The sequence below is a fragment of the Macaca nemestrina genome, chromosome 20 (genome assembly GCF_043159975.1).
Source record: "Macaca nemestrina isolate mMacNem1 chromosome 20, mMacNem.hap1, whole genome shotgun sequence".
Taxonomy (NCBI): Eukaryota; Metazoa; Chordata; class Mammalia; order Primates; family Cercopithecidae; genus Macaca; species Macaca nemestrina.
In genome coordinates, this window is record NC_092144.1 from 9,594,632 (window position 1) to 9,610,728 (window position 16,097).

The 16,097-nt window shown below is 50.4% G+C and overlaps 1 protein-coding gene across 6 annotated transcripts in view; it reads right to left on the reverse strand.

Annotated features, from left to right (window-relative positions):
• The window catches only part of LOC105477096 (DNA methyltransferase 1), a 62,937-nt gene that overhangs the window by 18,038 nt on the left and 28,802 nt on the right, over nt 1–16,097 (reverse strand). For all 6 annotated transcript variants that reach the window (XM_011733731.2, XM_011733651.2, XM_011733592.2 and 3 more), the window contains 13 exons: nt 13,422–13,456; nt 12,770–12,851; nt 9,785–9,819; nt 9,417–9,462; nt 9,240–9,320; nt 9,053–9,162; nt 5,798–5,916; nt 5,201–5,293; nt 4,256–4,407; nt 3,937–4,124; nt 3,644–3,830; nt 509–606; nt 157–304 (listed from right to left, as the gene is read on the reverse strand). In XM_011733731.2, coding sequence (XP_011732033.2) covers nt 157–304; nt 509–606; nt 3,644–3,830; nt 3,937–4,124; nt 4,256–4,407; nt 5,201–5,293; nt 5,798–5,916; nt 9,053–9,162; nt 9,240–9,320; nt 9,417–9,462; nt 9,785–9,819; nt 12,770–12,851; nt 13,422–13,456 — 1,374 coding nt within the window. The remainder of the gene's footprint in view (nt 1–156; nt 305–508; nt 607–3,643; nt 3,831–3,936; nt 4,125–4,255; nt 4,408–5,200; nt 5,294–5,797; nt 5,917–9,052; nt 9,163–9,239; nt 9,321–9,416; nt 9,463–9,784; nt 9,820–12,769; nt 12,852–13,421; nt 13,457–16,097) is intronic.

Consider the following 16,097-nt stretch of genomic DNA (forward strand, 5'->3'; position numbering starts at 1 on the left):
TGGTCTCTCGGCCAGTCCTGCTCCTCTCAGGGGCAAACAGGCAGGTTTCTTGGTGCTGGGGCTCAGGTTGACCAAGAGGTCAGGTTGGCAAGATACTAGGGGAACCTGCTTATCGGGAACATGGCAGTGAGCCGAACGAGGGGCTCCAAGGGTTACCTTGACGGCTTCTCCAACCCAAGAGATGCGATTCTTGTTCTGTTTCTTTTTCTTCCCCTGGTGCATTTTTTTGGGTGACGGCATCTCTGGGATGTTATCATCGACTTCCTCATCGTCATCTGCCTCCTTCATGGCCATATTGGGACACCTGCAATGTCACTGGTTATACCTAAGGCCCCTTTTCTAAGTAAGACCAACCAAGGCTGTTTTTGTCCTAACAGGGACAGGCCCTGAGACAATGCCTAACGAAGGAATCCTGGTGCTTTCCCACACACGCGGGCCCTTCTCCACAGTGCATCCGCCACCAGCTGGCAAGTCCTTTGCCACAGGAGGAGGACTCGGCCCGACCTACCTCCGCTCTTGGCAAGCCTGCTTGCTCCGTCCACTGCCACCAAATTTAACCATGTCCTTGCAGGCTTTACATTTCCCACACTCAGGCTGCTGACACACCTAAAAAATGGTATTAAAAAGGCAAATCAGAGCCGGGCACAGTGGCTCATGCCTGTAATCCCAGCATTTCAGAAGGCCAAGGCAGGCAGATCACTTAAGGTCAGGAATTCCAGACCAGCCTGGCCAACGTGGTGAAACCCCGTCTCTACTAAAAATACAAAGATTAGCCAGGCGTGGTAGGGTGTGCCTGTAATCGCAGCTACTTGGGAGGCTGAGGCAGGAGAATTGCTTGAACCTGGGAGGTGGAGATTGCAGCGAGCCAAGATCACACCACTGCATTCTAATCTGGACAAGAGTGAAACTCCATCTCTCTCTTTTTTTTTTTTTCTTTTTGAGACGGAGTCTCGCTCTGTCGCCCAGGCTGGAGTGCCGTGGCCGGATCTCAGCTCACTGCAAGCTCCACCTCCCGGGTCTACGCCATTCTCCTGCCTCAGCCTCCCGAGTAGCTGGGACTATAGGTGCCTGCCACCTCGCCCGGCTAGTTTTTCGTATTTTTTTAGTAGAGACAGGGTTTCACTGTGTTAGCCAGGTTGGTCTCGATCTCCTGACCTCGTGATCCGCCCGTCTCAGCCTCCCAAAGTGCTGGGATTACAGGTTGGAGCTACCGCGCCTGGCCGAAACTCCATCTCAAAGGAAAAAAAAAAAGGGGAAATCATACAGCCCTTAGTAACAATGAGACAAATGATGAATTAATACTTTTAGGTCTCAAAAAATTTTAAAAATAAACAAAAAAGGTGAATCGTGGCCTGGCACGGTGGTTCATGCCTGTAATCCCAGCACTTTGGGAGGCCAAGGTAGGCAGATCATGAGGTCAGGAGATTGAGGCCATCCTGGCTAACATGGTGAAACCCCGTCTCTACTAAAAATACAAAAAAAAATTAGCTGGGCGTGGTGGTGGGCGCCTGTAGTCCCAGCTACTAGGGAGACTGAGGCCGGAGAATGGCATGAACCCAGGAGGCAGAGCTTGCAGTGAGCTGAGGTCACGCCACTGCACTCCAGCCTGGGCGACTGGGCAAGATTCCGTCTCAAAAAAAAAAAAAGGTGAATCACAAGCCCTTAGTGACAATCAAACAAACAGTGAATTAAGACTTTTAGGCTAGGCATGGTGGCTCATGCCTGAACCAGTATATTGGGAGGCTGAAGCATATGTAGATGGATCACTTGAGTCCAAGAGTTCAAGACCAGCCTGGGCAACATATTAAGACCCCCATCTCTACAAAAAATTAAAAATTCGCCAGGCGTGGTGACAAATTCCTGCAGTCCCAGCAATTCAGGATGCTAAGGAGGGAGGACTGCTTAAGTTCAGGCATTTAAGACCAGCCTAGGCAACATGGCAAAATCCCATCTACAATATGTTTTTTTTTTTTAAGTAGCTGGGCATGGTGGCATATACCTGTGGTCCCAGCTACTTGGGAGGCTAAGGTGGGAGGATCACTTGAGCCCAGGAGGTTGAGAATGTAGTGAGCTACAGCCATGCCACTGCACTCCAGACTGGGTGACAGAGCAAGACCCATCTCAACAACAACAACAACAAACAAGAAGACTTAAAAATGTGCCTGTTTGGCCAGGTGCAGTGCCTCATGCCTCTAATCCCGGCAGTTTGGGAGGCTGAGACAGGAGGACCACTTGAAGCCAGGAGTTTGAGACCAGACAAGGCAACACAGCAGGACCCTGTCTCTACAAAAAAAAAAAAAAAAAAAAAAAAAAAAAAAAAAAAATTCAACCTTATTAGAAGTACGGTAAGTAAGAGAAAAAGTTCCCTTCCCATTCTCCAGATGGGTAAAGGTTAAGAAGCCAGAGAGGTGGTGTGAGGAAACAAGAACGCACACTACTCAAATAAGTTGATAGAACCATTTTGGAGCGCAATCTTCTAGATCAAACTTAAGAATACACACCCACAGCCTGGCAACACTATTTCTAAGCAGATACACTTGCAAGAAGCTTTGCTCAAGGATGCTGCCTTATATTTATAATACTGAAGAGGTGCCTATCATTGAGAAGTTAGGATGTTCATTTAATGAAATACTACAGAATATTTAAAATGAAATTACTAGATCTACCTGTATCAACATATAACAGTTCCATAAATAAAAACAAAAGATTTTAGGGCTAGGCACAGCGGCTCACACCTGTAATCCCAGCACTTTGGGAGGCCAAGGTGGGCAGATCACTTGAGGTCAGGAATTCAAGACCAGCATGGCCAACATGGTGCAACCCCGTTTCTACTAAAAATACAAAAAAATTAGCTGGGTATGGTGGCAGGTGCCTATAATCCCAGCCACTCGGGAGGCTGAGGCAGGAGAACTGCTTGAACCTGGGAGGCAGAGGTTATGGTGAGCTGAGATTGTGCCATTGCACTCTAGCCTGGGTGACAGAGCGAGACTGTCTCAAAAAAATTAAGAATTTTTTTAGAAATTATAAAACATTGGACACATGTGTGTTAACCAAGAAAAATAAAATAAAACCAAAGTAACAATGGTGACGACATGCAGGTTCCCGTTAAGGGATGCCAGTGGGGATCAAAGACAAAGCCCTGAAGCCAGTGTTTATCCAAAAGAAAGTCAGGTAATAGGTATCAAAATATACCTGGTCTTTGGGTCATAGAACGAGGAGGTTGGTTCCTCCTGAGGGAAGTAAACATATATTTTCAAAACTCACAGAAAGGAAGGCCTCCTAAGGGCCTCAAATCTAAGTTGGACAAAGTGCCCACTTAGATGTGAATACTCCCTTAGCACTCCAACGGGGGCCTCCAGACAGTGAGATGCAGGCAGAGCAGAGTCACCCAGAAGCCAGGTTCGTCAGTTAAGGACTGTGGCATTATCAGCAAAGCACCCAAGCACGCCTCTGTGGACATCTGTCCTATTGATGTTCAATGAAGCATGCAGGGTCCTCCTAGAACACTAACTAATTTCTGTCTCAGGGGTCACATTTGAGCAGCCAGAGTCTTAAGCCACAGAGAGAAAGATGGAGCAGTCCTCAGATCAGGCCAGAAGCTGGGCCACCTCAGGGGAGTGGGAGCCCCTACAGGCGAGGTTACCTCGCACACGCCACATCGCCGGCGCTTAAAGGCGTTCTCCTTGTCTTCTCTGTCATCCTTTTCAATTTGCTCTGCAAAGAAAGTGTCGAAGATCTGGTAGACCAACTTGGTGGTGGTGGCTTTCGTGGGTCCCCTGTCCTTCTCCCTGGTAGAATGCCTGATGGCCTGCCGCCTCGCCTGGGCTCGCCTACGGGAGAGGGTCCAGCATCTCAGAGGACTGGCACAGAGGATGTGCACCATGCTCTAACCTCCTCAGTCTCCAGTCTTCACTCTTGTCCCCGCCGCATCCTTACCTCTGTCCCAGCGTGACCCCGGCCAGCTTGATCAGGTCCCGCATGCAGGGCGTCAGGAAGATGGGCTGCTCGTCACTGTCCCCGGCCTCGTCATAACTCTCCACCTGCTCCACCACAAACTGCGCGTGTCGCAGGAGGGAGTCCTCCGTGAAGCGGTTCAAGTTGAGGCCAGAAGGAGGAACTGTGGTCTTGAAAGAGAACAGGTTTCTCTCATGCTTAAGCCAAACTGGCCTAAATCCAACTGAAGAACAATGTCTGTTGGTTCTGAAGGCAAGTTTCCGGTGGGAATCCCAGATGCTGAGGCCCCTCGATCTCTTACCTCGATCTTGTTGATCAGGTCCTCGTAGGTCGAGTCGGAATTGCTCTGCAGGAACTCCACCACAATCTTGCTGATGTAGATCTTCTCCTGCATCAGCCCAAATATGGGCGCATACTCCGGGCTGGGATCCATCAGAATGTATTCGGCAAACGCTGGGGTGAACAGAGCAGGTGTGAAAAAGGGGTTGGAATCTGATGGCACCTACGGTGGCCACAGGGCAGGGAGGAGTCTACCAAACTCACCCAACAGTCTAAAAGTCATCCTGTACCCAAATGTCAGAAACACAGGGCACAACACATCATAGCTGGCTTGTTCTGAAGAAGCCTATCTGAGTCAGCCAGAGAGCGAAGACTAGCTGAGTAGGCCTTCATTGAGCTCATCTCTGGTTTTTGGAATTCAGTCTGGGTTTGGGTTGCAAGAATAAGACCTGCTTTTTTTGTGTGTGTGTGGAGGAGGATGGAGTCTTGCTCCATCGCCCAGGCTGGAGTGCAGTGGCATGATCTCGGCTCACTGCAACCTCTGCCTCCTGGGTTCACATGATTCTCCTGCCATAGCCTCCCACGTAGCTGGGATTACAGGTGTGCACCATCACACGTGGCTATTGTTTGCGTTTTTGGTAGATGGGGTTTCACCATGTTGGCCAGGCTCAGCGAATTCCTGGCCTCAAGTGATCCCCCGACCTCGGCCTCCCAAAGTGCTGGGATTACAGGTGTGAGCCACCACATCCGGCCAAGACCTGCTCTTACAACTGGAGAGTCAGTTCCAGAGCTGGTCATAACTAACACAAGAGGCTACCCCAACTGAACCTGCTAAGGTTCCCACAGTCACATGGCCTTCTGCAAGCCTGCTGAGAATTCCCACCAGAGCCCCACCAGCCCCCAGGAAGGAGAACATGAAGGCCCCCTTTCAGACCCCCGGCCAGCCTTTGATGGGCCACACACTTACAGGTGCTGAAGCCGATGAGGGCCTTTTCACCTCCGTCAAAGCCAGTGATCCACCATTCATTTATGGGGCCAAGATTTTTGCCATTAACACCACCTAGAGCAGAAAAAAGAAATGGACTAAGGGCTCTGACTCATATCCCAAACCCAGGAGGGCTAAGAGGTGCTCCAAGCGCCCAGCTCAGCAGACATCCCATCAGCCAGGTCGGGTGCTCCTCAGTCACCACAGTGACTTGGCCTACAGCTGTTCCCAACACAAAATCTCATGCCCTAACTTTAAGAGGCAGCAGCTCCAGCTGAATATTGCTTTATAAGTATATTTCTATTTATACGTATATATAAGTATGTGTGCGTGTGTATATAAATACATGTGTATACATGTGTATATGTATATGTGTATATATACATATATATACACACACATATTTATAATTTTTTAAATAGAAGCAGGCTCTTGCTATGTTGCCCAGGCTGGCCTCAAACTCCTGAGCTCAAGTGATCCTCTGGCCTCAGACCCCCAAAGTGCTAGGATTATAGATGTGAACCACCCTGCCTGGCTGTTTTTAAAGTGTGCCCCAAACAATCCTGGACTCCTCCTTACCTTCAAGAGATGGGTCATCATCATAGATTGGTTTTGCTGAACCAGAAAAGAAGAGTTCGATATTCTTCTCGATGAGGCCGGTGTCGATGGGACACAGGTGGCCATGTTTACAGTACACGCTGGACAGGAAACAAAGCATACGCTTACCAGCTAAGCCATGAAGGTGGGTCTTGGTGCAGACTTCAGATCAGGCACGAAGCAATGAGACAATGTACAAGTCCAACACTCTTTTTTTGTTTTTGAAACAGTCTTGCTCTGTCCCCTAGGCTGGAGTGCAATGGTGTGATCTCGGCTCACTGCAACCTATCCGCCTCCCGGGTTCAAGTAATTCTCCTGCCTCAGTCTCCTGAGTAGCTGGGATTACAGGCCTGCACCACCATGCCGAGCTAATTTTTGTATTTTTAGTAGGGACGGTGTTTCACTACGTTGGCCAGGCTAGTCTTGAACTCCTGACCTCCAGTGATCTACCTGCCTCGGGCTCCCAAAATGCTGGGATTACAGACTGAGCCACCACGCCCAGCCCCAACATTCATTTTTTTGGTTGCGGGAACACTAAATTAAGACAGTGTTCTATCACCCGGAGTGTCTACCTTATTCTCCCACCTAAGCATCAAGAGTATGTGTGTCTGCAAGAGCAACACCAAAAGATCAGTCAGACTTACAGTGTGGGAAATACCGGTTTCTAGAACAGTTTCCACTATGCAGTGTAGCCACCATATCTATTCAGCTGTAGAACATTTCCGTCACTCAAATGTTAATAAAGCCTCATTCCCATCAAGTAGCAGTCACTCTCCAGTCTCCTCCCAACCGGCCCTCAGCCCCTGCAACCACCTGCTTTCTATATCTATGAATTCACCTATTCAAATACCTCATATGGTTAATTTTATATTACACGAGTCAGACCTCAATTTAAAAAAGTAATAAAGCAGGTTATAGAACAGTGTGAAAAGGGATTTGGGAGAGAAGGACTTCTGCCTCCTTTTGGGCATAAATCTCAAACACAGGGAGGGCACCTGTGACCCCACTGTCCAGATGCCCCTTGACATTTGGGAGCAGGTTCCTTATTGAAGACAGAGAGGCAAGAAGTCAAACTTAAGGAAAAAGACATGAACTGGGGGTTCTGCTTATGAACCTGCTCATCTAGGCACAAGGATCACCCTTCCCCGGCCAGAGGTGCTGGGCTATCCTCAGAGCCCCCATATGGAGCCTGCACAGGTCTCTGGAGAGCACCCCTCCACCACACTCACCAGGCTTAGTGCCTTGAAAACCAGAAATGCTCAAATAAAAAACGGAACACCTCCTGCGGAGCTCCCCTACCGCGTGCCAGGCATGGCAGACAGAATAGGTGGCAGCCCTGCCCTCAGGATGTAAGGCCCAGAAGAAGAGACAGATGAAGACAGCGTGGATCAAGGGAGATCAAGGGAGGGCCTACAGAAGAGGGGGTCCCGCTCCCCGCTGCACAGGTGGGCTGGAGGCTCTCTCCATGGGGAGACATGGGAGAGAAGTTCTAAGTCCTAGGCAGTGGCAGGACCCACTGATTCGCAGGCCAGACCCCACCCATGAGTGGCTTCTATCCGCCACTTTCAGGCCAAGTACAGCAGCATGGAGAGTCCCTAAATAACCCAGGCAGCCCAGCTCCAGTGGACAGAAGGCATGCGACTCCTGTAAAGTGTCCTCCAGGCCACCATCCCACGCTCTAGGAACAAATCTATGATAGATCTCAATTCAGGGAGGAAGCTGGGACATCAGGACTCTGGCAGCCCCAGCCCCAGGCTCCCCTGAGCCTTTGTCCTGATGAAGGCCAGAGTGAGGCCCTAGGGCATGGTAGCCAGCTCTGCCCACCACAGCACACCTCACTCATACCAGCAGGCAGAGGTGTGTGGTCCTGCTTTGGGCAAGGCCTGGGGGGCTAGCAGTTGCTGGTGGGTGCAACAGCATCTTGGTCTGGATCGGGATCCCATAGAAGGAGAGGGAGGGGAACAACCATCAGCCAAGCACAGGGAGCACGTGGATGCCCTCCCAGTGGGCGCAGGAACCGCTGCCTGTGGGTGTTTCCAACAGGGGTCCCCAAGGCACTTCCCCCTCCTCTTCACAGAGAGGGAAAACACCACCCAGGCCTAAAAGGAGGCAGGGCTGTTCCTGGAGCTGAGGCATTTCCCACGAAGAACAAGGTGAAGCCCTGTAGGGTGATTGCACCCGCAGGGAGAGGGAGCAAAATGGTGCTGGGGATGCCTGAGAGCACGGGCCCTCTGCCCACTCAAGAGCTGACGTAAGCCTCGGTGAAGGTAGGGGCCGGACGCCAGGCACGTTCCCTCAGAGGACACGAGAGTCAATGCTGAGGTCTGCAAGTCCCTGTGTGGCCCAGCCCCAACCCACCACCACACCAGGCTTGCCATTCACCTTCCACAGCTGGCACAGGCCCCTCCGAGCCCTGGTAATCACGCCCCCTTCTACCTAGGGTGCCCCACCCTGGCCATCCCCTTGGCCTCTTCTCTCGCAAGGTCTTTACTGAAATCATTGCCTCTCGCGTCTTCACAGACCTTCCTCCTCACACTCTTTCTCTCTACATGCAACCAGGCTTTTTAAAAATCTGTCATGGCTGTGACTACCCGACAGGTATCACCCATTTTTGGCTCCGTGAAGGCAGGATGTGAGCAGCTACATCGACACCCAGATCACTGGTACCTAGCACAGAGCAAGCCTTCATCTAAGCGTGTGACCCTCAGGATGTAGGCAGAATGGAGGGGCAATATGTGTAGTGTAAAAACCCAAAAACCAAACCAAAAATCAGCAAAGCTCTACTGTCCCTTCACCGGTTTTCCATGGTGGCTCTTTGAGATGGAGTCTTGCTCTGTCGCCCAGGCTGGAGTGCAGTGGCACCATCTCAGCTCACTGCAACCTCCGCCTCCAGAGTTCAAGAAATTCTCCTGCCTAAGCCTCTCGAGTAGTTGGGATTACAGTCGCGTACCACCACACCTGGCTACTTTTTGTATTTTCAGTAGGTTTCGCCGTGTTGGCCAGGCTGGTCTCAAACTCCTGACCTGAAGTGATCTGCTCACCTCGGCCTCCCAAAATGCTAGGATTACAGGCATGAGCCACCGCGCCCAGCCCTCCAAGGTAGCTCTTATCCACGAAGTGTTAGCTTAAGACATGCTGCAGGTCAGGCCCTAAAAACCATAATCTTGAGCCCGTAGACGCCTCTGGGAAAGCGCCTCCTTCCACGTAACACACACACACACACAAAAGTACACTTACCTGAAGCAAGTCAGTTTGTGCTGGGGAAGCGCCTCATAACTCTCAAAGCCAGACTCGTTGGCATCAAAGATGGACAGCTTCTCATTTGTCAGCATCTGTGGCTCATCCACCTGAAGGACACGGGGCTGGTGAGCAGAGGGACGACGAGGGACAGGCAGAGGAAGGCTGGGAAGAGAGCTGCACGTACCGCGTCTGGTGGGTGCTGCCCATATTTGAGGTCGGGGTCGTCCAGGTACTGCCCGCACTGAATGCACTTGGGAGGGTGGGTCTGTGGGAGCAAGAACACAGATGATGGCGCTCAAGAGAGCTGCTCCCAGCCGCCTCGTGAGCACCACCACCAGCTTTATTCCCAGCAGACATTTACCTTGGAGTTCACGACTGTTTTGGCGCGAGCCATTTTTTTCTCCGTTCTGGGGGGAAAAGCACAGCATCGTTTAATTGTTTCAGAAAATATCAAAATCGCCCCTGTGAGGTTTCTGCCTGAGGCGCCTGTGGCACATGGAGGCACCGGTTGCGGCAGTGAGGCCCAGGCGCGAGGTCACAGTGGCTCTTCACCGCAGGGGCGTCCTGCCTGATGCATCTTGGTCCTATGTTCACCAACCCAATCCAAAATGAGCCTAAGGTTGCTCCCCAAGGTTGCTCTGGCAATTACTAAAACCTTTCCCTTTTGTTCTAGAACCATCATTTTAACATTAGCATCTGCTTTGGATAATGCCAAGAATAAATTCTTACGGTTCTTTGGGGGTCGTTTTCCGTCTCTTCTCCTCCTACACAGGGAAAACAAAAGAGGATTAAAGGGTAAGAGTGTTTCACACCCAGATAGTGCTTCGGTGTTAAGAACTTTGTATAAGTGATTATCATAAAACAGAAAGGGGAGGGAGGGAATGAGAGGGCCAGCAGGTGAGCTCTGATTCACTCTACCATCTAAAGTCATATAATCAAAAATCTAGGCCGGGTGCGGTGGCTCAAGCCTGTAATCCCAGCACTTTGGGAGGCCGAGACGGGCGGATCACAAGGTCAGGAGATCGAGACCATCCTGGCTAACATGGTGAAACCCCATCTCTACTAAAAAATACAAAAAACTAGCCAGGCAAGGTGGCGGGTGTCTGTAGTCCCAGCTACTCGGGAGGCTGAGGCAGGAGAATGGCATAAACCTGGGAGGCAGAGTTGCAGTGAGCTGAGATCCGGCCACTGCACTCCAGCCTGAGCGACAGAGCGAGACTCCGTCTCAAAAAAAAAAAAAAAAAAAAAAAAAATCTTATAGCCAGGCCCGGTACAGTGGCTCATGCCTGTAATCCCAGCACTTTGGGAGGCCAAGGCACACAGATCACTGGAGGTCAGGAGTTCCAGACTAGCCTGGCCAAAGCGGCGAAATCATGTCTCTACTAAAAATACTAAGATTGGCCGGGCGCGGTGGCTCAAGCCTGTAATCCCAGCACTTTGGGAGGCTGAGACGGGCGGATCACAAGGTCAGGAGATCGAGACCATCCTGGCTAACATGGTGAAACCCCATCTCTACTAAAAATACAAAAAACTAGCCGGGCGAGGTGGCGGGCGCCTGTAGTCCCAGCTACTCGGGAGGCTGAGGCAGGAGAATGGCGTAAACCCGGGAGGCGGAGCTTGCAATGAGCTGAGATCCGGCCACTGCACTCCAGCCTGGGCGACAGAGCGAGACTCCGTCTCAAAAAAAAAAAAAAAGATTCAGAGGGGAAGCCAATTTTTTAAAACCTTAGCTTTCCTGTATAAGTGACACCTCAAGGTAAACAAATAACTGGCCAGGCACAGGACCAGGCATGGTGGCTCACGCCTGTAATCCCAGCACTTTGGGAGGCCAAGGCAGATGGATCACGAGGTCAAGAGATTGAGACCATCCTGGCCAAGATGGTGAAACCCCGTCTCTACTAAAATTACAAAAATTAGCTGGGTGTGGTGGCGAGTGCCTGTAGTCCCAGCTACTTGGGCGGCTGAGGCAAGAGAATTGCTTGAACCAGGGTGACGGAGGTTGCAGTGAGCCGAGATCGCACCACTGCACTCCAGTCTGGTGACACAGCGAGACTCTGTCTCAATAAATAAATAAATAAATAAATAACTGGCCAGGCACAGTGGCCCATGCCTGTAATCCTAGCACTTTATTTTTTTTTTATTTTTTTTATTTTTTTATTTTTTTTTTTTTTGAGACGGGGTCTCGCTCTGTCAGCCAGGCTGGAGTGCAGTGGCCGGATCTCAGCTCACTGCAAGCTCCGCCTCCCGGGTTCACGCCATTCTCCTGCCTCAGCCTCCCGAGTAGCTGGGACTACAGGCGCCCGCCACCTCGCCCGGCTAGTTTTTTGTATTTTTTAGTAGAGACGGGGTTTCACCGGGTTAGCCAGGATGGTCTCGATCTCCTGACCTTGTGATCCACCCGTCTCGGCCTCCCAAAGTGCTGGGATTACAGGCTTGAGCCACCGCGCCCGGCCTAATCCTAGCACTTTAAGTAGCCCAGGTGGGAGGACTGCTTGAGCCCAGGAGCTCAAGACCAGCCTGGGCAACACAGTAAAACCCTGTCTCCACAAAAATAGAAAGTTAGCTGGGTGTAGTGGCATCGCCTATAGTCCCAGCTACCTTGAAGGCCCAGGTGGGAGGATTGCTTCAGCCCAGGAGTTCGAGGCTATGGTAGCTATAACTGTACCACTGCACTCTAGCCTCGACAACAGAATGAGACCCTGTCTCAAAAATAAATACTAAAATGTAAAGGTAAGCAAACAATTGATGAGGGGGTATACAGACTGAGTCATGTCCCCTGCAAAATTCATACATTAAGACTAACCTGCTATGTGACTGTATTTGGATATAGAATCTTTAAGGAGACAATTATGGTTAAAAGAGGTAATAAAGGTGGGGCCTTACCCAATAAGACCAATGTCCTTGTATTTTTTTGTTGTTTTTGAGAAGGAGTCTTGCTGTGTCCCCAGCCTGGAGTGCAATGGCATGATCTCAGCTCACTGCAACCTCTGCCTCCTGGGTTCAAGCGATTCTCCTGCCTCAGCTTTCCAAGTAGCTGAGATTACAGGCCCCTACCACCACAACTGACTAACTTTTGTATTTTTAGTAGAGATGGGGTTTCACCATGTTGTCCAGGCTGGTTTCAAACTCCTGACCTCAGGTGATGCGCCTGCCTTGGCCTCCCAAAGTGCTGGGAAGACAGGCGTGAGCCACTGTACCCAGCCCTTTTTTTTTTTTTTTTTTTGAGACAGTCTTGCTCTGTTGTCCAGGCAGGAGTACAGTGGCACAATCTCAGCTCACAACAACCTCCACCTCCTGGGTGCAAGCAATTCTCGTGCCTCAGCCTTCCAAGCAGCTGGGACTACAGGCATATGCCACCGCACCCAGCTAATTTTGCTGTGTCCCCAGCCTGCAGTACAATGGTGAGATCTCGGCTTACTGCAACCTCCACCTCCCGTGCTCAAGTGATTCTCCTGTCTCAGCCTCCTGAGTAGCTGGGACTATGGGTGCGCACCACCGCCTGCTAATTTTTCTATTTTTAGTAGAGACAGGGTTTCACCATATTGGTCAGGCTGGTCTTGAACTCCTGATTCACCTGCCTCAGCCTCTTAAAGTGCTGGGATTACAGGCGTGAGTCACCACGCCCAGTCTTCTTTTTCCCAAGACCAGTCTGGGCAACATGGCGAAACCCCGTCTTGAAAAAAAAAAAAAAAGAAAGAAAAGTGAGACCTTTACCTTTTCATCCTCGTCTTTTTCATCAGAAATCTGTGGATTTGCTTTTTCAGGTTCTTTTTCTTCAGGCCTCCGTTTGGCAGCTCTGCAGGGTGAACAGATACATAGCAAGTAGCAGCTTAGGAACACCACATTGCCAACTCGCACGGAAAATGACAAACTAATGCTTCCCCAGGGGAAAGCAAGATACCCGTGGGAGCTTTGCAGTTAGACTGCCAGCTTGTCATCCTGAGACGAGGCCTTCAGAGGCCCCAGGGTCCCCGCACATGTCTACATCACCACAGGTTTCTAGAACAGGCTTTCTTTCTTTATTTTTTTGAGACAGTTTTACTCTTGTTGTCCAGGCTGGAGAGTAGTGGCGCGATCTCGGCTCACCGCAACCTCCACCTCCTGGCTTCTAACAATTCTGCCTCAGCCTCCTGAGTAGCTGGGATTATAGGCACCTGCCAGTACAGCCAGCTAATTTTTGTATTTTTGGTAGAGATGGGTTTCCACCATATTGGCCAGGCTGGCCTCAAACTCCTGACCTCACGTGATTCGCCCACCTCAGCCTCCCAAAGTGCTGGGATTACAGGTGCAAGCCACCGCACCTGGCCTAGAACAGGTTTTCTCCTGGTTCAGAAAACACAAAAGCACAAGCATTTTAAACACTTACAGATCTTTGGGTTGACTTCTGTGCTGCTTCTCATCCTGAGAGAAAAACAGGGGGGAGGTAGAGAGAGAAAGAGGGGAAAAAATTAGTTTCTGAGCCAGAGTGAGATAAAATGCAAACACCAAAGTTACAGGTTAGGGATCCTCACTGTGGAGCTGGAAGACAGGCAGGCCTGGGCAGATCTACCTGGTAGACACAAGGCTTCACTTTCCCTCCCTTAATTCCCCACCTGAAACTAACAAGAGGGCACTAAACAACCTCCTACACCAGAGCTTCGCAAACTGTTTTTGTCAGAGCCAGAGGATCAGTATTTTCAGCTTTGCTGACCACATGGTCTGTGTCAGGATGGTCATCTCTGCCATGGTAGCACAAAAGCACCCACAGGCAAAATGTAAATGAAAAAGTATGGCTCTGTTCCAATAAAACTTTATTTACAGGCTGTGTGCAGTGGCATGTGCCTGTAAGTCCAGCACTTTGGGAGGCTAAGGCAGGAGGTTGCTTGAGGCCAGGAATTCGAGGCCAGCCTGGGCAACACAGTGAGACCCTGTCTCTACAAAAATCTCTCTCTCTCTCTCTCTCTCTCTCTCTCAGATAGGTAGGTAGGTAGGTAGGTAGATAGGTAGGTAGGTAGGTAGGTAGGTAGATAGATAGATGAGTGAGCCTAGTTGCCCAGGCTCACTCATCTATCTATCTACCTACCTACCTACCTACCTACCTACCTACCTACCTACCTACCTATCTGAGAGACAGAGTTTCACTCTTGTTGCCCATCTATCTATCTATCTATCTATCTATCTATCTATCTATCTATCTATCTATCTGAGAGAGGCAGAGTTTCACTCCTGTTGCCTATCTATCTATCTATCTATCTGAGAGAGAGACAGAGTTTCATTGTTGTTGCCCAGGCTAGAGTGCAATGGTGTGATCTTGGCTCACTGCAACCTCTGCCTCTCGGGTTCAAACGATTCTCCTGCCTCAGTCTCCCTAGTAGCTGGGATTATAGGCATGCACCACCATACCCAGCTAATTTTGTATTTTTAGTAGAGGCGGGGTTTCACCATATAGTCAGGCTGATTTCGAACTCCTGACCTCAGGTGATCCGCCCACCTCAGCCTCCCAAAATGCTGGGATTATAGGTGTGAGCCACCACGGCTGGCCTACAAATAATAAATTTAAAAAGTAGTGAATGCCTATAGTGCCAGCTACTTGGGAGGCTGAGGTGGGAGGATCACTTGAGCCCAGGAGACTACAGTGAGCTATGATAGCACCACTGCACTCCTGCACTCTAGCCTGGGAAACAGAACAAGGTCCTGTCTCAAAAAAAACAGGCCAGGTGTGGTGCCTCACACATGTAATCCCAGCACCTTTGGAGGCTGAGGCAGGTGGATTGTTTGAGGTCAGGAGTTAGAGACCAGCCTGGCCAACATGGTAAATCCCCATCTCTACTAAAAATATAAAAATTAGCCAGGCATGGTAGCACATGCCTGTAATCCCAGCCACTCCAGAGGTTGAGACAGGAGAATCACTTAAACCTAGGAGGTGGAAGTTGCAGTGAGTCAATCAGTGCATGACAGCGGGAGACTGTCTTTAAAAAAAAAAAAAAAAAAAAAAAGAACGAACCAAACAGACTGAACACAATGGTTCGTGCCTGTAATCCTACCACTCTGCCACTTTGGGAGACTGAGGTAGGTGGAGAACTTGAGTCCAGGAGTTTGACTGAGACCAGCCTAGGCAACATGGCAAAACCCTCTCTCTACAAACACTTTATTTATTTATTTATTTTTTTGAGACGGAGTCTTGCTCTGTCCCCCAGGCTGGAGTGCAGTGGCGCGATCTCGGCTCACTGCAAGCTCCGCCTCCTGGGTTTACGCCATTCTCCTGCCTCAGCCTCCCGAGTAGCTGGGACTACAGGCGCCCGCCACCTCGCCCAGCTAGTTTTTTGTATTTTTAGTAGAGACGGGGTTTCACCGTGTTAGCCAGGATGGTCTCGATCTCCTGACCTTGTGATCCGCCCGCCTCGGCCTCCCAAAGTGCTGGGATTACAGGCTTGAGCCACCGCGCCCGGCTCTACAAACACTTAAAAAAAAAAATTAGCTGGACATGGTGGTGCCTGCCTATAGTCCCAGCTACCTGGGAGGCTGAGGTGGAAAGATCACCTGAGCCTGGGAGGTCGAGGCTGCAGTGAACCGTGATGGCACCATTGCACTCCAGCCTGGGTGACAGAGCAAGACCCTGTCTCTCGGGATAGGGGACAGTGGTGCTTAGAGCTTTGGGAGGCAGAGACGGCACCTCCTGTGCAAGGGGCCCCCTGGGGTGAAGCAGCCAACAATCCTTGTTCTCTGGGCACTGCTTTTATTATTATTACTATATATATATTTTTTGAGAGTCTCACTCTGTTGCCCAGGCTGGACTGCAGCGGCATAATCTTGGCTCATTGCAACCTCTGCCATCTGGGTTCAAGTGATTCTCATACCTCAGCCTCCCAAGTAGCTGGGATTATAGGCACGTACCATGAAGCCGACCTAATTTTTGTATTTTTAGGTGACATGGGGTTTCACCCTGTTGGTCAGGCTGGTCTTAAACTCCTGACCTCAAGTGATCCGCCCACCTCAGCCTCCCAAAGTGCTGGGATTACAGTAGTGAGCCACCGTGCGCAGCCCTCACATCCTTTTCTACCGT